Here is a 25,170-nt window from a genome sequence, read left to right on the forward strand (position 1 = left end):
AGGTGTTCTATTTTCTTTGAAGGTCGTAGAAAAAGTCATTTATCTTATGCGTATAATATGTTTGTTGACTACTTATATTTGTGTGTATTTAACAAGCGCATAAATGCGTACTAAAGTAACCATAATTTTTACTTCGAATAAAATACCTTTATTGATTGCCTTTAGAGCCCGTTCACTCGTTTTTTGTTCGCAAAAAATAACGTACCTAAAAAGATCCACTTTTCTTCCCTGTAAATGTTTTTACGAAAAATACAACTATATTGAATTGTTAATTGAGGTTAATAAATTTGTTGTCGGATGTGAATTTTTAATATTTTTTAAAGCTGATGTAAATAGTTATGTAATACTCCTTTTATGCACTATATCACCCATTAATAATCTGCATATTAGATATGTGTAAAGGGCGGCCCACTGAAAATTGAACTACCAAAGATCATCTCTTTTTGTTTCTTTAATGGGAAGATGTTCTTAATTCCTCTTTTTCAATAGCGTAGGAACATAATGTGTTACAGTTTATTCAGTGATTATACAGTTCACCGCCTTGAACATCTGGATGTTAAAAAAATTAACCTACCAATTATTGCACTGATTTACTATTTTTTTAATCTTAATAGCCATACAATCTACTCAGTGGCCTAAACCAATTCGTATGCCTTTTTATGTTAATTATTACTTGTCTAATTTTTTGATATTAATAAAATAATTTTAATAGTACACAGTGCATATTTCATATATCCTGCACACAGTTCCTATATCATTTATCCTGCAAGTAAAAAGAACAATTAAAAAGAATTGCGGACAAAACATTGGACACTTCGGTGTGGAAGTCCAGTTTACATCTGGATCCGCCTCTGCCTATAAGAAATTGAAAAAATGCCCCACAAGCACAGCTACAAGATTATTTAAATTGCAGAATTTTCTCTCCCCAATCTTTTACTATATACCTTAGTACTTGGAATATAAAATATGCATATGTTAAAAATGGCCACTACGTATCAGATCAATAAAGCTGCTTATATTGAGAGCTCGACTATGAAGATTTTATAAGGATAAATTTTTAAAAGCTTTTTACATACGTATGGTGCCCCGAAAAACGAGGCCAATTGGAGAACCGCAGATTGTTTGAGTATAAAGAATTCTAAAGGTAGCAAATTGGAGTCCTGTTTCTCGACACTTTAATATATACAGGGGTGTTTTTTTCAATTTTGTTTTTTTCTCCTGGTTCCTAGAATTTTTGAGATATTAACTTTAAATCTGACAAATTTCCTACTCATTAAAGTCTACATTCTTGAAAAATAAACATCCGATTTGCTACTCTTAGATTCCTTTATCTTCAAAAAATTTTTGGTTAACGGATAGGCCCGCTTTTTCGAGACATCGTATATACCTCCAGAATTGTTTACAGTTTTCTTTAGATCAATAAAAAAGTTATTAGTAACTTGTCTCCCGAATCACCCGGTTTAGCCGATTTGCAAGTTATTTAAATATAGGGTTTCGACAGCCCTGAATTCTGCCGCTTTGTTGTTTTCCATATTTCACGGCAGAAAACTATGTTATATGCAGAAATACGTAATAGTATACATACATATTACGTATAGAAATATACATTGCAATATGCATTGTGTTACGACTGTAGGTAGCTGTTTAAGGAGATGTTTCAATTACATTCTAACGTGGATTGGGATATGAAATTGCGTCTCTTTGATGTTGATAAAGATAGTGGACAAATTTAAGCGCAGCATAATACTTTATTCAAAGTATCATCTATTCCTAAAACCGCCACTTGAACAAAAACTGCAAAATAACAATATAATTTAAGTTTATTCACAGACACTGTTAAATTTCCTAGAATTAAAAATATTACAGTTAACAAAAATGTACAAATTAGAACACTTTATACAACATTTTTTCATCTTCTCTATAATTTTGTATAAGTGCACTTTCGGATTGTTCTAGTTTGTCAGTAGTGCTGTTTTCTGACATTTTCTCTAAATTCTAATTTTAAACGCCCACGACAAATATACAATAAAATAGACGAATTTCAATAATTTCATCATTCAACAATAAACAAATCAAACCCCATTAATCAGATCACAATAATTTGTTTCTTGTTATGGTTTCTAATTTCATTCTTTAGTTCAGTTAATTTCAATAAATGATATTGGCCATATTAAGTTTCATACATACAAATCTGGACATTTTGGCGAACAAAAAACCACACGGCAAAAGAATTGCTAACTTTGGCGTGGCCACAAACGTGTTCGCAAGTAAGTTCAAAACCATCTCCATTCGGCAAATGCTTTGCGATGGGAGTGAGATGCGAATTTTCAAAAATGACTGATTTTCGTCATTTACACCGCCACATTTTCTAAACTAGTGGTCATACCTAATATATTTTCTTACAGCACTTGAAGGGATTTATTTAAATGTCTGAAAATATATAGCGTGTCCTATTTCAGGTAATACAATTTTATGTAGTCACCTTGTTTCTAATGAGACCTTATAATACAAAATATTTTTAAAATGCGCCATGGTTAAGATATATCCAAAATGAAACTTTAATATCTTTTTGCGTTTAGACGCAATCGTTCATCCACACAGTACTTGCGGAGAATAGCTATGATCAATTAATTTAATTTTCACTGCAACTTAAAAGAAAAATAATAAGTAGTAAATTCAAACTGTTTGCGATTCCGTATGCCGATCGATTTCTTATAACGTTGGGTTTTCGACGAAATGTTCAGATCTGTACGGAACTTTATAATTATATATTAACAGACATAAATACCTATAGGTGAGGTCGTAAACATCACAAAGTCAATAATATTTTTTTGTAAAAATTCTCAATATACAGGGTGTCCCATTAAGATGTTCGCGGAGGATAACTCAATAATTATTAAGCTTAGAGAAAAAGTGTAAAGACAAAACAGACTTAATTTTTTCAACACTACAAACTAAAAATGTTTTCGTTTATACAGGGTTCAGCTTAAAGCTTGTGCAATATGAAACTTCTTTATTTCAAATGGAACACTACACACACTACTATTTTTGCACTTTTAGATTCCAGGCATTAAACTGATCAAATAACTATTAGATTTCCCTACACCTAATAATTAGAAACAATTAGACTCATGTGGCTGCAATTAGATGGGGCTCCGCCACACTTTAGTCATTCAGTAAGAGAATATTTAAATACCATTTTTGAAAATAAATGGATAGGAAGGGGAGGACCTATTAATTGGCCAGCTAGATCGCCTGACCTAACTAAATTGGATTTCTTTTTATGGGGATATATAAAAGAAGAAGTGTATAAAACTGTTTCTACAACAAAATAAGATATGAAAAATAGAATTAGAACTATAATCCAGACGATTGATGTGCAAACTTTAAGAAAGGCACATGATTCATTTTTAAAAAGAATTCGTATTTGCTCACAACAAAATGGTGGACATCTAGAACATTTGTTAAAATATACTTAATATATTAATTTTGTTGTTTTTTTTTACTTTAATTTTTGTTAGCGCGGGGAACGAGCCATATTTTTCCAAGGCATCTAAGATATTTCGGAATATTATTAGCCAATAATAAAAAAATCGTAAATTATGGCAAAACCGTTAATTTTAGGCATAGGGATCCCTAATAGAAATCGATTCAGAATTAAATTTAGGATCCAGACATGTAAAAATATACAGGGTGTCTCATTTCAAATAATCGACTTTTCTGCTTTCAAAGTTCTTCAAATGCGATATTTTTTTTGGGCACCTTGTATAATATTTATAAAAACTTTTCCTGCCAATCTAATCTATTATGTCTGGTTAACATGTCGACAAAGTTTCATAAAGCCAACTTTGATAACAGCTAGGAATTTTACATTTTAATGGAATGGTGTTTTGGCAATTTTTTTCTTTTAAATCAAAATATCTCAATAACGGTTAGGTTTAGGTGTAGGGAAATCTAATAGTTATTTGATTAGTTTAATTCCTGGAATCTAAAAGTGCAAAAATATACATAGTGTTCCATTTGAAATAAAGAAGTTTCATATTGCACAAGCTTTATGCTGAACCTTGTACAAACGAAAATATTTTTAGTTTGTAGTGTTGAAAAAATTAAGTCTGTTTTGTCTTTACACTTTTTCTCTAAGCTTAATAGTTATTGAGTTATCCTCTGCGAACATCTTAGTGGGACACCCTGTATTTGTGATGACAGAAACAACCCAGTTGTTTACAACCTATCCTCCCCTGTTTCTTTTTCTTGAAAAAACCCATAAATTCACATATTTTTTATTAGGTGTATAAATTAATTCACGGCCCTTTTTTAACACTTTAGACTTTTATTTATAAAAAAAAGAATAACAATTTAATCATCAAAGTAATTGTCCTTACTTTCGATGCATTTCTGCCATCTATCAGGTAATTTTCGAATCCCATCTCGGAAAAAAGATGGTGATTTTGATTGGATAAAATCTTCCATTGTTTGGTGGACTTCTTCGAGAGATTGAAAGTGTGTATCGACCAGGTGATGTTGTAATGCTCGAAAAAGGTAATAATCAGAAGGTGCAAGGTCTGGTGAATACGCCGCATGAGGGAGAACTTCCCAGCCCAACGCAGAGATAATGTCAATGGTGTCTTTTGCCGTATGTGGTCGCGCGTTGTCGTGCAACAAAATGACTTGTCTTGTTCCACTACCATTAAAAGGTCTTTTTTCCTCAATAGCATCCCTCAGTTTTATTAATTGGTCTTGATAACGGTTAGCAGTAATAGTTTCTCTTGGTTTAAGTGTCTCATAATAAATTACACCTTTGGAATTCCACCAAATACTCAATAACAATTTTTTTCCGTGGATGTTTGATTTTGCAGTACTTACTGATGGTTCTCCCGGATAAACCTACGATTTTTCTCTCTTAGGATTGTCATACAATATCCATTTTTCATCTCCAGTAACAATTTTACTTAAAAAGTCTTTTTTTCTGAATCGTGTCAGTAGACACTTTGCAATTTCGCAGCGCCGATTTTTGTTTTCTGGGCTAAGATTATGGGGTATCCAGCGACCTTCCTTTTGTATCCTTCCTAATTTTTTTAAATGTATCGAAATAGCTGGTTGAGTCATTCCGAGTGAATCAGCAAGCTCTTTTTGTGTTTGGCAGGGATTTTCATTGAGTAAATTCTCCAACTCTTCATCGTTAACCTTTTTTGGTTGACCGGGGCGTATTTCATCTTCGAGATCAAAATTTCCATTCCGAAACTTTTGAAACCATTTTTTACATGTACTATAAGATACAACATTCTCTCCCAAGGCTGAACAAATCATGTCTAGCACTTCTGCGGCATTTTTTTTAAGTTGAAAAGTGAAAAGAAGACAGTGCCTTAAGTGCTGCTTGTCAGACGACATTTTATTTTGTAATGTTCTTCGCGGTTAGGTTAATCAAATTAAGTGGTTTGATAGCTTACAGATGGTGCTTCAAAGCGAACTATATAGTTAGAAAAATTTGTAAATTCAGATAGGTGTTTTAATCAATTTTATCTAAGGGCCGAGAATTAATTTATACACCTAATACACTTAATAACAAGAAAATATGGCGTAAAGCTGCGAATAGTATTAACCCTAATAATAAGTTACAAATGTACCTTCAAAAATAAGTTAAATTAAGCGTAATTTACTTTAGTCGAGGCTAAGTATATTATTAAAATTATAATCTTAAACACCTAAATCTGGCACTGGGGGCTGGTTTGATCGGCATACAAATTCCTTTGAGATCAACAATTGAACGAAAATAATTCAGATCTTATGCCACCATACATTTCAGTCATTGTTATAGGCCCCTATGAACACATCGATATCTATTACAGTAACATCTCTTGTTTTTCAATAGTGTTCAGATATGTTAATGGATATTAGTATTTCGTGTTAGCATTCCTCGATAATTACATCACTTTTTAGCTGTTCCGTGATGAGTTTCAATGCGCATATCTAAAATCCGATGAAAAGTCACTGCGTGATAAAATTGCGTTATAAAATATGGCAGTATATCGACCAATTTATTATTGTTATAACACTAGGAATTGCGTTAATTATTATTAGTCACTGGGATGGTACCCATTGGTCCGTAGCGGCTGCCTTTCAGGGGCAGAAGATGGTCTTTTCCGCTTAAAGAATCCACACTAAAAAACAAAATTTTATATATATATATGTTCACATAATATACAGTGTGGACGTTTTGGATGAAACAGTCCATATAACTAAGATGTCGAACATATGCGGCCAGTTTTTGATATGTTCAATCGTAAATTTCTCGAGGTCTGTTGTGTTTAGGTATATGAAACACACTTAGAATTTTGCGTAGAATTCAAAAATGAAATAAAAAATAGGTGTTTCCATTTGAAAAAATGAAATTGGTGGTTGTACTTGATTTTTGGACTACCCTGTATACATGAATTTGCCATTAAAAAAAACCGTAAGAAAAAATAAAGATCAACGTGTTCGAGGATTTTGGCTGCACATGTTCGGCATCTTAGTTATATGGACTGTTCGATCCAAAACTTCCACACTGTATATTAATTACATATTACATTTTTGGTAGAAAATTGTCAAGAATCATACTCTTTATACACCTTAATAATATTGTCGACTTAGGTGCAAACAAGAGAGCTCGTGCATATATACACAATCAAGACACATCTTTGTTATGGTATAAAAAGCTTACGTATAACCTACCAACTACCTTATAGGGCGCACATCACCAGGCACGCCGGACGCACTGTCCTGCGGGTCAGACATAGCCAACTCATCCGCTCCTAAGTCGAACATAATCGCAGGGGACAAACCGCCAGTCTTACTCATTCGCCACATTATTTATTCTACATAATGAGTTCCATAAGACGTTACCTACTTGTTTCAGTGATTCAAGGTTTCCATTTCTTCAAGGTTCTATTTCCAGTATTATATCGTAGCGTTCTATTAAAAATATCCTTAAAATTTGTAAATTCGATTGGTTTTCTGTGATCCTCACAAAGTATTTTCCAATTTTTTGTTGATTCGTCTATTCTTTGTTTTCGTTACACCAATTGTGGGCGGTGTTGTGCTTTCACGCCCTTATTCACCAATTCCTCCACAGACGCTACTTCAATGCTAATCCTATTGTGGTTTGAACGGATATCTTTGTAACCTTTAAACCATGAGTCCCCGACATCCTGAAGGAATTATTTGAAGTATGGTATTTTTAATGAGCCACCGGCTATTGTGTTGCAAGGGGAAATATATCCGCTCGCTCAGTCGTTAGAGGGATTGAAAGTAGGAGAGCTGGTAAATCTTGGTAGTGCTGATATCTGGTCACCGTTAGAGTTTCCGTGTTAGTGAAATCCACCGTTGTAGACCCGAATAGTCAAAATTGTTTCTTAGGAAGCGGTGGTCTAATTAGAGTCTGACTCAGTTCCCCATCTCAAACAATATCATATAACTCCAAGAGCTTGCCACTTCACATTTTCAATAAAAGAGTCGTTGAGTGGATATTTCACGCAATATATCGCAGTGAAAAATATAGGCAATACATTTCACTAAAGATTGAAGGAATGGCCAAGACTCATCACCATCATTTTTCGTTAGTTCATGTCACCTTAACATTTTACGTCTTAAATGTATATGTACAGATTATGCCCGTGCATGACTCATATCTGACAATAACGTGAAGTCATAAGGACACTAATACATGACGGCCTTCTATTTATAAAATAGGACCAATTTTAGTGGAATACTGGCAATTGTTGAATGCGCTCAAGTTGCATGCGCCTAAGTCGGCGATATTGCTGACACTAGAGAGTATAAAGTATGATTCGTAACAATATTTCTATATACCTTATATAACAATAAAATGACTAGCAACAATATCAAAGTCCCCGCAATGGCAGATAGCAAAATTATCCAAAGCGGAACAGCTTGAGGGGTCAATTCCTGTTCCCCCGCAGGAATATCCGTGAAGATCTCGTGACTATGAAGGGCCGCATCCTTTGGCTTGCCTATGTAGGGCAGCTGAGATATCCTAGCTACCATCATCGAGGACAATTTGACCGGTTGGGTAGTACTTAGCTGAAAGGTAGTATGAAGCATGGTAGCATGATAGGTAGCATGAAGTATAATTGAATGAAAAATCGTGAGACCAACCTGTCTAATGGCACGGACGTTCAGTCTTGACCTCAAAGCGATTGAAATAAAATCATCTTTTTTCAATTCTCCTACGGTGCATTTCACGTAAAAGCAACGGGTCGCGGTACATTTGAGGATTTCATCGATTTCTGGATCGATCTCAGCAGGCTGGAAAATATCAAAGGTCTACAGGAAGCGGCAAAATTCAAAAGATTAAGAAAATCATTTTTCCGATGATGATTTATATTGTAGTGTCATGTGGTTCTCGATAAAAATAAAATAGTTTAAACGACCGGGAGTCAAATCCGGATCATCGCAGCGGACACTATTTCTTTGTCTGCGCATGATCACAATTTGCAGAATGTCACTTGAAAGCTTCTTTAAATTAACCGTCCACATACCTGTCTTTTTCCCCGATGGTGATGACTCAAATCGGGTTCCTCGGTAAGAACATTGTCTCGTTCTATGTGGCGGGATGCAAGTTCTTCCCATCTGGAGCGCTCCCATTCAGAGCTGTATTCATCATGATGGGAAATGCCTTCACCAAGGGTACCTGAGAACGAACCACCTCTGGTACGTTGTCCCGATCGGGTCCATTGGTCCTGGCCTGATGATTGTTGCCTTGATAAGTCTGAAATCGCGTTATACGTTTGTTAATATAGGCCAATATCTGACGATTTGAAATTAGAGACGATTTCCTAGCGTTTCTAATCGCTTTTTAAGCCTTGGTTGATATGAATTAAAATACTTCCAAACTAATCTATAACAAAAACTCACCGTTAGCTCCTCCTCGCCCTACCATTCCTAAATCAATAGTCTGAGTCCTGAAACTATTTCCTGAAGCCGCAGCTTCACCGAAATTAAGTTGTCCTCCTCCTTGGTTAGGTTCATCGATGGTGGCAGTACCTTCCGCTGTCCAGGTGTGATTAAACAGGACTCCTCCACGCCCACCAGACGACTCGGGCTCACCATGGTAAACTCCTTGGGCGTACCCGTTTTGCTCGCCATAGCGGCCGCCCTGGATATGGGACGCCTATAATTTAATAGTTAAAATTTAATTTGAAACGAAAACGGCGCAAGTTTTACTTGTTGTTGCCATGAGGTAGACCCCGATTGCTGTTGATCCCATTGTCTCCTTCTTTCTTCATCAATTCGTCTTCGTTCTGCAAGCTCATATTGCCTACGCCGTTCTGCTTCCTGCCTGTATCTGATATCTTCTTGCCTCCTATTTTCTTCCTCTTCCACCCGCCGTCTATTTTCCTCCTCTCTTTGCTGCTGTTGCCTTCGACTATTATCCTCCCCTGCAGGTCGCCTCCTTTGTGTCTCTATCTCTTGCCTCCTCCTCTCCTCACGCAATCTAATTTCCTCCTGCTTTCTTATTTGCTCCTCATAAGCTAGCTGTCGTGCTTTCTCTTCCGCTCGTAACTCCTCCTCGCGCTGAAGCTGTGCTTGATAGCGCCGTCTTTCTTCCTCTTCTTGTTTATGACGTTGCTCGTATTTCAAATGCTCTTCATCCTGAGTTAACACGACGTTTTGACCTACAGTGTTACTTGAATGGCGTTGTTTTTCTTCAAATCTCCTTTTCTGTTCCTCGTGCAATCTCAATCGTTCCTCATGCTGTCGCCTTTCCTCGTATCTCAGCCGAGCCTCGTTAGCCTGTTCTATTTGAGTTGTGCTTGGGCCACGTCTCGTAGTCTGATTTTCGATATATGAGGGCGTGGTGCTAAAGCCCCCTTCTCGAGGGCCTCCACCCACTGTATAAGCGTGTTCTTCGTGGGATTTTTGCTCGTTAATATTTCCACTGCCCAACTGATGGCCTATAATGGGGATTCGAAATTTGGTTGTCTATAAAATAATCAAACTCACCGCTAGTCTTTCTTTCATAACTATCTTCGTGAGTCGCCACGTTAGTTGAACCAAATTGTCCTGAAACGCCAAGATTTTCTTCGTTTTGAGCCTTTCCGACGCCTCCAGATGAAGTGTACACAACTTTTGGTTTCGAACGATGCCTATATCCTCCTGGAACAGCAACATTTCAATCACAAAACACATTTTCATGTATCTTGAAATTTTACCAGAACTTTGTCCGAAACTATCAAAGTTGTTGCCTGTAGCCATTTGAGTTCCGCCATCATCAGTGGAATAAAATGTCTTGACAATCTTTCCAGTGGAGTCTCTTACCGTGGTCACATTAGTCCACTTGGTCACCGGACGCCCATCTATGGTAACGGTGCGCCATTCGGATTTCGTGTTTACAGTCTCTCCCGCCTTAATAACACCTGAAATAATTTGATAGAGAGGTTTTAGTTGATAAATTTCTTTATAATCACCGCTGGTGTCCTGCCCGCTGCTAACGAGAGTGTCGTTGTGTCTTTTTTCGAAAATCTCCGATGCATCGCCTGAGGAACTTTTGATTTCTTCATCCAGTTTGGTCGCTTGGGAATTGCTATTGAGGCGGGTACCACCAGCAACAGCTAAAATTACAATGAAGGAAAGTTACTCGCCAATCGTGGAGGAAACAATTTGTCATAATAATAATATGTGTCGAAAAGATGCTACAGAATGGCCGATCTAGGGTAAGTGTGCCTCGATGCAAAGCAAATTCCTGCGAGCCTGCAATTCCTCGCAGTGTGTACTTACCCTTAAGGAGCCAAGAGCAACACTTTAAAAATGGCAAAAAAACAAACCTTGAACGCTTTTTCCAGATTCCACTTTAACCGAGCTGTAACTGGAAGTCCCAACTCCGTGGCTGGAAGCATCGATTTGCAGTCTTTCCCATATTGGCTTCAGATTATAATCCAACTAAAAATTACATAAACACCATAAAGCTTACAAATATATATATACAGGGTGATTCACGGTCGATGGTAGGTTAGACGTTTCTGGAAGACTGATATCACGATTTTTATGAAAATTTGCATAAGTAGATAAATGAACTTGCCCTATCGACGTAAAATATTTTCAGTCATGCAGCGTTGCCGGTTCTATCAGAAAATACTAGCATCTCCGATATTTTAAATGGAACACCCTGTATATTTTTTCATTTTTGGGTTCTACATTTCATACTAATAACTTCTGCATTTAACTTCCTATACTTATCTCTAGCAGTTTTCGGAATATTATTTAATTTTCTTATTTTTTGTTCAAAGTGAGGCCTTTAATAAAACCTCTGCTATAACGTGATTTGAATTCACAAAGGGACAAAATTTTGAATATAATTTGTGAAAGGTCCATCAATTTATCGCATGTAATTAAGAATGTTCTGTCTTATACAGGGTGGCTCAAAATTAATGGTCTTACGGGTAAACAGTAAAAGTGTCTAAAGTGTGTTTTTTCAAATGAAACCCTCTGTATATTACTAGCCATGCTGAAAGACAATTAAATTTCCTTTAAAATGATGTGGTACATCCCTATACCTAAACCATCACGTTTCGAAAATAAAAGCTGTTTTGTCTTTAAATTGAATTATTTAAAGATATTTGCCAAAGGTGGCTCTGCGACGCCATAATTGTTGAAAACTATGCAATTGTTTGAACAGTTTGACAGGCGGCGTTGTTGTAATTTTTTATTTACGCATTTTTAAGAATAGTGAGTCAAAAACAGTGAGAAAATGCCAGAAAACAGTTATTCAAATGAAGTGTTGATGAAATTATTTATTTTACATGGACAATGTGACCAAATTATAGCAAGGACCTGCAGAAAGTTTAATGAAATGTATCCTGATTTGCAAACAATAAACGAAAGGAAGTTTATAAGAATACAACAAAACTTCATTAACCATGGCTCGAGACTAAAGGCCGAACCTAAATTACCGAAACCTGTAACTGCTGATGAAGAAAATATTGTGAATGTATTAGCTTACTTCTACGCGTATCCACAATCGTCTATTCGCAGTGCCGAAGATGATTTGGGCTTAGCATATGCTTCCATTCAGCGAATCCTCACCAATCATAACATGCACGCATTTAAGTTCGCCAAAGTCCAGCCTTTAAAACCAGATGATTACCAACGTAGAATCAATTTTTGTGAAACTATGATAGTAAAAAAGCAAGAAGACCCTAACTTTTTTAAAAACATAATATGGTCAGACGAAGCCAAATTTTCACGAGAAGGCTTTTTCAATAGACACAATAAGCACTTTTGGACTCATCATAATCCACATGTAACCAAAGAAATAGGATTTCAAGGAAAATTCAGTTTTAATGTATTTTGTTTATTGAAGAATAATAAATTGAATTTCGTTATTTACGACGAACCACTAAATTCTGCTAAGTACCGCGAAATACTAAGAACTATAGTAAGTCACTGTGTAGATAATATGAGTTTAGAAGAGTATCGCACCTGTTGGTTTCAACTGGATGGAGCACCGGCCCATTGTACCCAGGAAGTAACAAGGGAATTAAATGAACTATTTGACGACCGTTGGTTCAGACGTTTGGGACCCTGGGATTGGCCTCCTAGATCTCCTGATCTTACCCCGCTGGACTTTTACTTATGGGGTAAGATTAAAGAACAAGTTTACATCGAGCCAGTAAACAATAAGGAAGAATTGCGTCAACGTGTAACCAACTGCTTTCGTGAGCTTGATGCAAATGAGATCCAGAGGGCCACGACGGAATCTGTAAACGAGCGCATATTAAAGTGTTTGGAATCTAATGGTGGCCATTTTGAACATCTTATGTAAATATGCATTTAATATTGTTCACTTTTTTCGAGCCATGGTTAATGAAGTTTTGTTGTATTCTTATAAACTTCCATTCGTTTATTGTTTGCAAATCAGGATACATTTCATTAAACTTTCTGCAGGTCCTTGCTATAATTTGGTCACATTGTCCATGTAAAATAAATAATTTCATCAACACTTCATTTGAATAACTGTTTTCTGGCATTTTCTCACTGTTTTTGACTCACTATTCTTAAAAATGCGTAAATAAAAAATTACAACAACGCCGCCTGTCAAACTGTTCAAACAATTGCATAGTTTTCAACAATTATGGCGTCGCAGAGCCACCTTTGGCAAATATCTTTAAATAATTCAATTTAAAGACAAAACAGCTTTTATTTTCGAAACGTGATGGTTTAGGTATAGGGATGTACCACATCATTTTAAAGGAAATTTAATTGTCTTTCAGCATGGCTAGTAATATACAGAGGGTTTCATTTGAAAAAACACACTTTAGACACTTTTACTGTTTACCCGTAAGACCATTAATTTTGAGCCACCCTGTATAAGACAGAACATTCTTAATTACATGCGATAAATTGATGGACCTTTCACAAATTATATTCAAAATTTTGTCCCTTTGTGAATTCAAATCACGTTATAGCAGAGGTTTTATTAAAGGCCTCACTTTGAACAAAAAATAAGAAAATTAAATAATATTCCGAAAACTGCTAGAGATAAGTATAGGAAGTTAAATGCAGAAGTTATTAGTATGAAATGTAGAACCCAAAAATGAAAAAATATACAGGGTGTTCCATTTAAAATATCGGAGATGCTAGTATTTTCTGATAGAACCGGCAACGCTGCATGACTGAAAATATTTTACGTCGATAGGGCAAGTTCATTTATCTACTTATGCAAATTTTCATAAAAATCGTGATATCAGTCTTCCAGAAACGTCTAACCTACCATCGACCGTGAATCACCCGGTATATACATATTCATATATATATATATATATATATTCATATATATACATATATATATATATATATATGTATATATATGAATTTCTATCCTTACTTGATAATTTTTGTAGTTTGCAGGGGCTGGAATCTCGCACTTTACACCTTCTGGCACGTGAGGCTGCTCCAGCAAATATAATAAGTCCTCCCCTAAAAATATATTTTCAAACCATCTAAATTTAAATATTAACAACCCTTAAACTACCAGCCAAAGTTTGCCACGGCCACAATAAGTACATTTCAGCCTCGTAAATCGTGGCGGGGCCTTTGTTCTTCAAGGTATAAAGATGGGTAACTTGAGGCCCTATATCTGACTCCCTGTCTATTGTCTCGCTCGAGTATTGTGTGGTGTTTGAGAGGTAGATTTCTTGCGGGATCGATCGTCTAAAAATAATCGTCAAAGACACTACAAAATTTTATTTAGTTGTTTAAATACCCGCTGACATCTAAGGCGGAATCGACCCAAATTTCAATGGAGACATGGCTGTAATTATCTAGGATGGTCTCGTTTAACTCAGGGTTGGTACTGTTAACTGTGACGTCAAATTCATAGGTAGGAGAACCCTGTTTGTCGTAGGGCACGAAAATCATCCTGAATTTTGCCTAAAAAATTACCTTCTGTAGGACTTATTATAAATAAAATGATTTCGAAATGTACAATTTTTCTAGCAGGCAAGGGATTGCCAATATCACAGCTAATAGTCCGATTCTCTAAATGACTGCACAAAATTCCCTGCATATCCTCCTTGACTTCAGCCTTCTTATAATAAATACCTTCAGGATACACTAAATCTAAGGTAGTTTCAAAAGAGTCTTCTCCTAAGTTTGAAACTATGATATCGAACTCAAGATTGGTGTGGGAGTCCAGTAAGTATTTCTCAACGTTCCTAAAACCAGTATAATTAATTTAAAAATTAAATTAATGAAAAAAATTACTTCGTGATATTGAGGTGCAAATCTGGAATGCAAACGTTGTCATGGCCGCAATTCTTCTGAATGCTGATGGAATCTTTCCTAGAAGGCGGCAAGTTCAAGTCTAAGACAGGTTTAAGCTGCGACTGTGGGTTTCTGGCTCTACCGTAAGATGAGGAGTCTTCTTGGATCATAAAGTACTTGACTTCGGCCTCTAGGGGTGTTAGTTTGTCTCGAATATCGCTCTTTGAAATAAACATCAATTTTATCATTTTTACGGCAAGCGAGCATGACCACAGAGTTTTCCAGTTTAGTAGACTACTTACTCTAATATAAATTTCTTCGGTTTGACAAGTGTCCTGGCCGTCCTTATATAAGGTGATAGTTTCGTTAATAGTATGCGCCTTTGTTCGCAAAAATGCCATCCTCGGAATGTTTGGTTTCTTCGTATCCAGGATATACTGAACGTTCAGGCCTGAAGACGGGTCATAAGTATAACAGTAAATTTTCTTGTTTAAGTACCTACGAATTTGCTGAGGAATGCCCTTTCCAGTATATTTAATACAAAAATCAATGCTAGTGCAGGTGCCTCTTTGCCCATTTGGCAAATTGCAGTTTTTCTTTTTGATGTCGATTTGCTTGCTTTCGGTCCTGAATCGCACGAAGGATTCCACTCGCACCACCGGCCGAGACCTGCCGCATGAAACATGAACTAACTTTCTCATATTAATATGAGGACAAACCTGAAGAAAAATGCGGAACTTGACAAATACGCCCCTACGGCCAAATCGGGATAATCGTTCCCGTCCATGTCCATTCCCCCGGTGACAGAAAAGCCAAAAGTGCTGAGGGGAATGCCGCTTTTGGTGTTTATTTCCTCGGCATGTATCACTTGTCCATAATTTTCGAGAACGCCCTTAGAAGAGCCGTAGTAAATGTAGACAGTACCTTTTTGGAATTCCCCATCATATGGGGCGCCAACGGCAAAGTCTACAACGTCATTCAAAGTTGAAGTTAGGGAAATGGCAATGCCACCCTCAGCAATAATTGCTTTTGAAGATGGCAAAAACGCACAGCAATCCGAGCTAAGATATGATTAGGGAACGTGGCCGCATGTTATAAAAAATTGAGGAAAATGATTGTTCTTTCGTTTTCTCGTCAGTACTTCAGAAAAACTGTATCAGCAAAAAGGAAGCTTACCATCGTAACCATCTTGGTTCATATCCCCCAAACAGGCAACGCTATGACCGAATCTGGACTTTGAATTTATGCCGTCGATGAATGACGATTTGTTGAAGCTTATCTGCAAAAAACAACATTGCACTTTCCTTTTTAGGAAAACTTATCTTCAAACTTACATAAGCACCCCCCTGATAGAAGACATATACCCTCCCTACGTCGTACTTGCCCTCGGTGTTGGGTTCAGTGTGCATGGGAGCCCCGACAATAAGATCCAGTTTACCATCTCCATCGATGTCCCCCGATGCTAACGCATAGCCAAAATAGGACCCTAGTTGGCTTCCTGATATGTTTTTGTAATTGGTCAGGTTCCAAGTAAAAAGAAGGACCTATAAATAGGAATGTGGAAGTTATCGGCTTAAAGGAGTGATGACTTAAAAGTGGGGTCCTGGAATCAGTGAGTTCCCGGACACAAAACTCAACTACCCGGCCTAATGTTCACTACTCTCTTTTTCGGTATTAAAAATAGACCAGAGACAATTTAATTGTTAAATATAATCATGTTTGTTTAATAATAAAATTAATTGTCTGCTTAATTTCCTCTATTATCTGCTTTGTTTTGGTAACAATTATCAAGTCAGGACCAATGGGCCTGATGGAGAAAGTATACCGGGCGTTTCTCTTTAATGGCCTTCGATGTTAGAATTACTATCTGGCGTATTTAGCGCTCAGCACTCAGCGATCAGTTTCAGAAAGTCTACGCACCGGATTAAAAAAACCGGTGAACATGCGGAATCATCGATACCGCAGAATACAGCATATTTCACTATCTTGATTTTGAGTTGCAACGGGAAGAACTAAATGTATGCGTGGCCGCACTAACACCAGAATCCCTGATAGAAGAAATGCTGAAGGAAGTAAAAAGGACGACTGGAACACGCCGATCCTAATGCCTGAAATCCACCAAAAAGGAGTTAAACTAAATAGAAAAAAGAATGCAAAATATGAGAAGAACAAAGGACACCGAATTCACGCCTCTTCGACTTCGATGTCTTTATACCCCAGGGATAGTTCCGGATAGTCATAGGTTGGGCACAGAAAAATTCCGATATTTTTAGTTAATAAGCGTTTCGGTGAATCCAACACTACCCGGTCGCTAGTACAAAAGGCTGGACGTCTTTAGAAGATTTTCCTAGTGACCAAAAAAAGGCACCCTCGCTAAAGGTATTTCCTATGACGGTCAGTATAGCCTTGGGAAGATTCTAAATCTGGTTTTTAAATTCTTGATAGTTTGTCCAGAAAGAAAATCTCCATAGAAACGACGAAATCAGAGTCGAGTATTGCTCAATTTCTTCGTTTTTATGGAATTTATCATGCTAGCAAAGTTTAAAAGGTCGGATTTTTATATTATGGCATAACGCTTGTATCAGGAAAATGAGTATGAAAGATTTACATTCACCATAACGTCAAGAAGACGAATGTTAATTCCTGTTATTTTTAAAAACGAATAAAATATTGCATTAGACCTAATAGTAAATAAGACTATGACAAGAAATAAACAGTACTCTCAAACTCAACACGGAACTGTTCGGTTATACATGTCCGCCACTGAACTTCAAAATGCAGATAGGTACCTTCCCATGCAGCTCCGCTCCGCGGGGCATCCCAACAGCAATACCCTGTTCTCCGGTACCCAGGAAGTCACCCACAATGGTGGAGTAACCCAAGTAAGAATCATCATCTTGTTGTTTTCCTTCGCGGGTTTGGAATACTGCGGGCCTGATTTCAAGGCTTTGCTGGTGCACAGAACCTGGAAGTGGTTATCGGTAAACAATAAAATTGAAATTTTGTGTGATTCATTCTACGGTGTTTGAGTGTAACTAATAAAATGTCAGGAGAATCCTTTGCATAGTAATTCATTAAAGTCTGAGTTCAAGACTAATCAGTCAATCACCTTATCGTGGATTCAGAGAAGTAGGGTGGGTATCCCATACCACAGTTGAATCCCTCTTAAGTGAGCTTACTGAAACCTAATACTTTGTAATTAGATATCAATAAAATTATGAATTTATATGCATAGGATCAGGTGAAAATGTATACACCCAAAGCTGTAAGCCGTTATGAGTACGATATTACCTAAAAGCAACCAATATAAGCATTTAAAATCTATGACAGTGTTTCGCAGCTAAACGCATTATTTATAACATAAAACCCACATCATAAACGACATTTATTAGCACAAGCTGCAGCAAATTCCCAATTATTCTCAATAGCGAAACAACCGTAAAAGGAGAATTATTCGCTATAACTGAATAAGCGATCGAGTTACTGCCTCACAAATTTCTGTACGAATTCTCCACATATATCGTTCTATAAAGCGATTTTAACAAGGAAACCACATCGCAAGCCTATTTTTAAACGTTTGTTATGGTAAAAACATTGAAAGTTGGAACAGTCACCCAGGGCAATTTGAAAAACTGATCGTTTATTATTGTTTGACGCAGATTTTCCGATTTGTACAGCACGCTCCGGATCTGCCTTTAAAATTCCTTAGGAATTTGTTAACCATGACGTTCATTCCTTGCACATAAATCTAGAGACACTACACTAACTGGATATAATGTTATGTTATTTCCAGATGTCCTAAAAATACAGTTTTCAAGGTAGTGGCTAAGATGATGTGCAACGGGCAACAGTTTTCAATGAATCTGGCAGTTCTTAAATTAATTTGGGTTAATATCCTATAAATACACAACATACGCTTCCTCTACGGAGCATCGAGGAAAAACGGAATTATCATATTAACTGAGCAGCATACGATTGAATAATTGATTTGTAGTAATTTTGTATGAGTACGATAGGGAAATGTCCTTTTAGCGGTTTCTCAATGTGCAGGGGAAGAATTTCTAGTAAATTTTCCTTTCTGTTAAATTGCCCTATAAGGTTCACCATGACGTCAAGAAGAATTTTAGCAAGAGCGCAAAATTTCTCTCTCTTTTCCTTACTTGAGAATCTCGTTCCCACCCTGCAATAATACTCTCATAACCGAGTTTTTTGGTGTTTACATTAGTATCCACTTTCAGATGGAAATCTCTCTTCGGCAATACCAAAATGAAGTCGATTGTTGATTAGCCTTTGGTCTTGTTCCGCGACCCATAAAGACCCTGTACCAAGTACCTATACCTAATAATAATTATGTTCACAAGAAATTCACTAACAACGAGCTTAGGCACGGACAGCAAACCTATGTATGCGGCTATTATTAATAGACCCCTGCTAAAAATACGACCGCAATTCCGTTTTGCTCACAGGTATTAAGAAACTTACAGCTGTGCTCACAACAATTATTTATAAACATGTGCAAGTTGAAAATCATCAAGTTTTTCCTATTAGAATTTTAAGCACGAAATCAGAAATTCTGAGATCGATCCCGGGATAAACTATCTAGTAGATTTATGGCCATTCGATGCTGCAAGGTGAAGATAGTGTATTATGCTATTATAATAAAGATCCAAGATACGAAATAGTCGGCGATTGATACGTCGGTTTCCTTATGACCCAGATTGCAACCTCTAGATCGGGAGATTTACTAAATGCCCTCTATAACGGAACCGATAATCGAATTGAAGCGCCTCGAGCAAAATTAATTGTTTTATCCATTCTCAAGTTGTTCGTGTTCCGAGAAGATCATATCTTATCAGGTGAAAATAGCAATAATTGGGTATTATCTTGGACAGACTCCCCCAACCCAATCGAAATTAAAATTACCTTTGCTTATGTGCGCCAAGCAATGAATACACTAACTGATGAGGTTGATAATGCTTTCACGTCTACGTGACGACTAAACAACATATCTGGCAGTGAAATGTACAAACCTCCGCAATCCACGAGGAAAGTTACTGTTTAAGAAAAAGCACACAATCAATCAAATTCTGGATTTCTCAGGTCCGACGTTAAAATAACGTGGTTTTAATGGCATTGAAGATTTAAGTTGCGTTTTACGTCGTCATTTTAACGTCATTCCCCGAAAACGCTCTACTACGATGATGGTGGTGTGGATGTCCTCTACTTTAGTAGGCTTTTCTGTATAGTATTACTTTTTAAGGTCAAAGCAAAGCTTCGAAACAGCTTGTTAATTCTAAGCCGTCTTTAACGTTTACGCGTGATTAATATTTGTTTTTCACAAACAAATTGAATTGATGGCACAGCTCGTTAAATCTGAGAATTTCGTACGTGCATAAAGAATACATCTAAAAATACGTATTACAACACTGGGTCAGTTTAATTAACTTAAGTCAAGTTTTCATTAGCTTGACAGGGCAAGTAAAATATTTATGGCCAGATAGTAGTGCGCTTAAGCTTAAATAAAAGATATTGTAATAATAATAAAATAAATAAATAAATCGACACATAATATAAATTATCTACGGGGTGATCCATTGGAAAAGGGACATAAATTCTAGGCGGATCTAGGACACATTCTGTGGTCATTCGTTTATGATACAAAGCGTTTTATGGGGACATTTTTGAGACCTTTTACTGTTCGCACTATTTGATGTTGAAATGTAAGAATATGCAATTGCGGTTCGTAATTGAGGAGGTATGCTAAAGCCTGATTCATACCCAGGCTTAAACGACGCTTTGAGATAATTGCTATCGCATAAAATCTGGGACACACACTAGGTTGAAGGAACGAATTAGCTACGCCATTGAATCGCATATTACAGAATGTCTATGACACCGCTTTCAATTTTTCGATTTCTGATTGGATAAACTGAAGGCGTTTCTACGAAACCAAGATGGCGACAATTTTTCTGTCATTGTCAACTAAAGTGCTACGCCGGGAGCAACGATACGCTTATAATGTCACTTTGCTGCCGAAGATGCGTTGTGTACGGGCATGAATGACTCAAGTATATAAGACATAAAATGTCAGGGCGCCGTTACTTCCACCGCCAAAAAGGAAGGACAAAACTGTAAAAAACATCATTACACCCACTTCTTCAAGAGCGTTGATCGAGACCATCATATAAACAAACGATAGAAGTGGACGTAACATTGTCATTGACAGTTTGGGGTATTAATCCATGGTGACGAAATCAGACGGAATGACGATACCATAATCTCTCTTCTGTCGTATATGTTTCGATTGTGCAGCTACATTGCGCATTTCTGACGCAACAAATTGACGTTACATGGAGTCTATGGCGGCCCTCTATGCAATTTTATTTTTTGCATTTAAAAAAAGTAATCATTAAATATTTTTTAGCCTTTGAAATTCATTAATCAAAAGCAAGATATTTTCCAGCATCACAACGACTTTTTTAATTTTAGTTACTGTCCGCAATGTTTGCGATGGTGAAAATGAAGAGTTTTTGTGCAAAACACTTAATTTACCCAAAAACAGGTGTAGTAATTGTGACTACAACTAAAAGGTAAAATAATCAATAATTATTCTCATTATAATCTCTCATAAAAAATTCTCAGTTTCCTGCAACATCCTTTTCCACTACAGTGTGTCCAAGAAAAAGATGTCTAGCATGGGAATCTCGTAAACGGCAATAAATACAAATTTGCTTAAATATGAAAAAGTTGCTCACTCGAGTGAGCAGTTTCGCAGTGCAAACATATCTATAAAATTATTTTTGATTTTCCAGTTATTTCGGAAAAAAATTTTTTTTTCGTATTTCTTTTCCACTTTGTACAGAGTTATGACAAGAAATGGAAGAAAATGAAAACCTCCATTTTGTTACTTCTGTTGCAGTTTTATAAGCTTCAACGTGATAATCTTCTGTGGCGTTTCGTTTGTCAAGAACGATTGTCAACTTTTTTTCTGAATACGGCTCTGGTAAATTATTTGTTGATTTTAATAGAATTTTTTCTAATAAAAAACCAATAACGAATCGCAACAAACGCTGCAACGAAGAACACGAAGAGCATGTAACGTAATAGGTCACTGAAAATCCCGAAATATCGCTTCGCGAAATTGAACTCGTCACAGGTATCCCCAAATCAGCAGCTTGGTTTGTTTTACGCAAATAAAGGTACCATTCCCTTAAATTTAGAAGTTCTCGGGGACTCTTACCTTAACATAACGAAAGGCAAGGAGCACTTTGCAAACGGTATCCACGGAAATTTGTAGACAATTAAAATGTTTCACATAAAATTATTTGGTGAGATGGATCAAAAAGGTTTCAGCAGAAGAAATACGCATTACTGGTCCAACGAGAACCCCCCTGTCTGCAAACTGGCGCATCGCTGACTTCACTTGGAGCTTAACATGTGGATCGGAATATTGGGCACTAGAATAATTGGTGGTCCTTTTTCCTATAACTGTTCCCCTACTAGCGAACGCTACCGCATCTTACTTGAAAGGGATTTGTAGGATAATCTTTCGTTAGCTTTAACACAACTCTTGGTTCCGCGTGCACCAGCACATAACACAAGAGTTGTAGGGAGATGTCCATCATATACATTTCCTGAAAGATGGATAGGTGTCCACTCGGAACATCTTTGGCCTGCCCGTTGTCCAGACATTATCCCATCAGGTTTTTGTCTTTCGAATTCAAAAAATCAATGTTAAATCAATCAATCAACCTGTTATGGCATCGCTTTGCGGCCTTCAGGCAAGAGTGGCAGAAAGTGAGCTTTTCATACCTATTGCCTTTTAAGTAGCGAATCATTGAGACAATTAAAAGTGTGTGGTCACTGTGAACGCGATTGCGTAGGTCTATCGACGTAACACCGACCATCTGTTAAAATAAATAGTTCTTGTAAATACTAGGTCATAGCTTTAATAACGGAGTTACCAAGAAAAAATATGATTTTGTAGGAACAATCAGTATTTTAGCAAATTTCCAGAGGAAAAAACGAAAATACAACAAACAATAACTCTTTTTTAGTATGTGATTAGAAGCCCAAAAATTTAGTACTGGATTAACAATGACCATTAGTAAAAACTGCACCCCGATGGTTAACACTCCTACACCAAATGGGTTGGTTTGTCGTGACTGGTAGGGCTATGTTCGGTTGATTTATTTCTCATTCTGGGATTTTTAAAATACTCATAACTGATCCATCGAGAAACGGAGTAATAAAACTAAAACGGCGCACGACATTTTGCGGCAAACCGATACTATTAATCCACTTCAGACCGATTTAAAATACTATTAATTATTGCATATACAGTTTCGCTTAAAACAATTTATAACACGAGTGTGTTTATATGCATTCTTTACTAGCGACAGCGCGATATTTCTTCTAGTAAATACAGTTTTATATGGTATGGAATGGTAGAGGCACAAGTACTAATGAATTCTGTTCATAAATATTGAAATTGAGGCTGGATCGCAATACATTCGTTTCTGATTGATTTGGACTGATAAAATTGATTGACTTGATCTATTTATTTATGAACACAAGTATTTAAGAATCCCAGAAAAGCGAATGGGGTTTTACACGTTATTCAAGTGAGCGTGGTCTCTGCTTTCCAAAAATTTGTGCAAAACCCCATAATTATTAATAATTATTATCGTATTAATCGTTTCTGTGATATTTAGTCTGTATTTTGTATTAAAATGGTGGCGCTGATTAGGATGGTAGGTATGTCCGACGCTAGCTAAAAGAATACCTTTGGCGCCATATGTAGTGCCCAACAGGCCGGGTGTATAGTTAAACCTTGCGTGGGCATCAATCGAGTACATTTGCCCTGAAACATAAAGTAGAAAAGACATTTTTCACATGTTCCAATGGACAGCTACTGGGGCTTAGCCTGAAGGAAACTAAAATTTAACAAGCGATCTCACGAGAAGAAATCCTGCAAATCAACCTTAAAAAACAAACTAAAAAAAAATCATACAATTGCTTAACAAACAAAAAATCAATAATTACCTTGCCAATAGTAACTTCCGGGAGCCCCCACAAACAGACGATCCCCCACCTGGAATAAAAGTTAGTCATCTTTAATAAGTTCTCATAAATACTGCTAGCAAAAGTACGTAAAACAGTGGTCTTTACATGGCCTAATGGGAAAAAAATGTTCATCCCATGCCTGAAACCGCTAAGAGAGCCCATTTATGACACTTTGATCAGATACGAAGCAGATTAAGCGTATGCGGAAAACGATATGTGAAACATGACAAATCGATTTTAGTTATTCGTTCTTGTTTATTTGCAATTGAAACATGAACGTCTTGAGATATCTCTGGCAACAGATTTCATCCCCATAATTTAAGACGAAGAAAATTAAATGGAAATAACTGCAATAATGCTCTCTTAACTGCATTTTTAAAGCTTTTAAGTCTCTGATGTGTTGGGTATATAATTAAGTGTGAATAGATCAATGTCCTGGTAACTACCGAGGAAACCTATGGAAGCGGCGAAATAAAGGCACAATATACTATACTAATGAACAAAACTAAAGAAATTCTGGAAAAACTAACAATAAACAAAAGCTCCACTAAATCTTCTAAATTTGCACACTTTTCAATACGGTATCGGAGTTTTCTAAAAGCTGCCTGTATTTGTTCTCTATCAATTAATTGAACTGCATATGTTATTCTCTTTTTTAATATTTCGGCATCATTTGGAATGTGTTCTTCACAAACTATTTGTTTCATTATTGCCCAAACAAAAAAATCCATTATCGTAAGGTCTGGAGATCTGGACGGCCAAGATGTCCGGCTCATTATCTCAAGCCATCTTTCATCAAATTAATCATTTAACCAATCAGTAATCATTTGTGTAGAATTCGCAGAGCAACTGTCATTTTAAAAGAAATGTGACTGTCGAATATTTAAAGGAAGTCCGAGAATAAATAAATGGTAAAAATAAAATTGTTGAAAATGACATGAAAAAACATATGTACTTAATTTTCTAAAAATGATGTTATGTCAGAAATTAGTCTTTAACCAAGCATGGCTGAACCTCAAAAAATGAAAATTTTAATCGAACATTTTTTGCCTTTTACAAGAGTTGGTTCATCTATCGGAGGACACACGGCATATGGACGTTTCACAGGGTCTAATTACTTTTTTTATTAATAATTATTTAATTTATTTCTGAAAATTTAAAAAGTTTCCTTAAGTTTGTGTATAAGTGTAGATCAGTTTCGTAGTTTCCATGGAAATTATTTTGTAGATAAATTTGTCAGTAAATTGTTCTAATCAATGGCCTTTTCCTGGCAATACCAGATAATTCTTCATGTGAGCAAGTGGATGTTGAGTGGTTATGAGATATAAGGTATGTCTGTTTCTG

At 36.4% G+C, this 25,170-nt stretch overlaps 1 protein-coding gene across 1 annotated transcript in view; it reads right to left on the reverse strand.

Annotated features, from left to right (window-relative positions):
• Positions 1–1,802: 1,802 nt before the first annotated feature.
• The window catches only part of if (inflated), a 48,755-nt gene continuing 25,387 nt past the window's right edge, over positions 1,803–25,170 (reverse strand). The window contains exons 6-28 of the mRNA XM_066401955.1: positions 23,806–23,854; positions 23,546–23,623; positions 17,550–17,725; positions 16,095–16,304; positions 15,937–16,039; positions 15,480–15,726; positions 15,263–15,429; positions 15,063–15,211; positions 14,761–14,981; positions 14,483–14,711; positions 14,261–14,427; positions 14,030–14,208; positions 13,883–13,974; positions 10,824–10,938; positions 10,467–10,610; positions 10,212–10,415; positions 10,003–10,155; positions 9,223–9,953; positions 8,914–9,169; positions 8,538–8,767; positions 8,155–8,304; positions 7,849–8,079; positions 1,803–6,158 (exon numbers count right to left, since the gene is read on the reverse strand). Of these exons, the coding sequence (XP_066258052.1) occupies positions 6,075–6,158; positions 7,849–8,079; positions 8,155–8,304; positions 8,538–8,767; positions 8,914–9,169; positions 9,223–9,953; positions 10,003–10,155; positions 10,212–10,415; positions 10,467–10,610; positions 10,824–10,938; positions 13,883–13,974; positions 14,030–14,208; positions 14,261–14,427; positions 14,483–14,711; positions 14,761–14,981; positions 15,063–15,211; positions 15,263–15,429; positions 15,480–15,726; positions 15,937–16,039; positions 16,095–16,304; positions 17,550–17,725; positions 23,546–23,623; positions 23,806–23,854 (4,365 nt within the window). The 3' untranslated portion in view covers positions 1,803–6,074. The remainder of the gene's footprint in view (positions 6,159–7,848; positions 8,080–8,154; positions 8,305–8,537; positions 8,768–8,913; positions 9,170–9,222; positions 9,954–10,002; positions 10,156–10,211; positions 10,416–10,466; positions 10,611–10,823; positions 10,939–13,882; positions 13,975–14,029; positions 14,209–14,260; positions 14,428–14,482; positions 14,712–14,760; positions 14,982–15,062; positions 15,212–15,262; positions 15,430–15,479; positions 15,727–15,936; positions 16,040–16,094; positions 16,305–17,549; positions 17,726–23,545; positions 23,624–23,805; positions 23,855–25,170) is intronic.

The sequence above is a fragment of the Euwallacea similis genome, chromosome 24, assembly GCF_039881205.1.
Source record: "Euwallacea similis isolate ESF13 chromosome 24, ESF131.1, whole genome shotgun sequence".
NCBI classification, from domain to species: Eukaryota; Metazoa; Arthropoda; class Insecta; order Coleoptera; family Curculionidae; genus Euwallacea; species Euwallacea similis.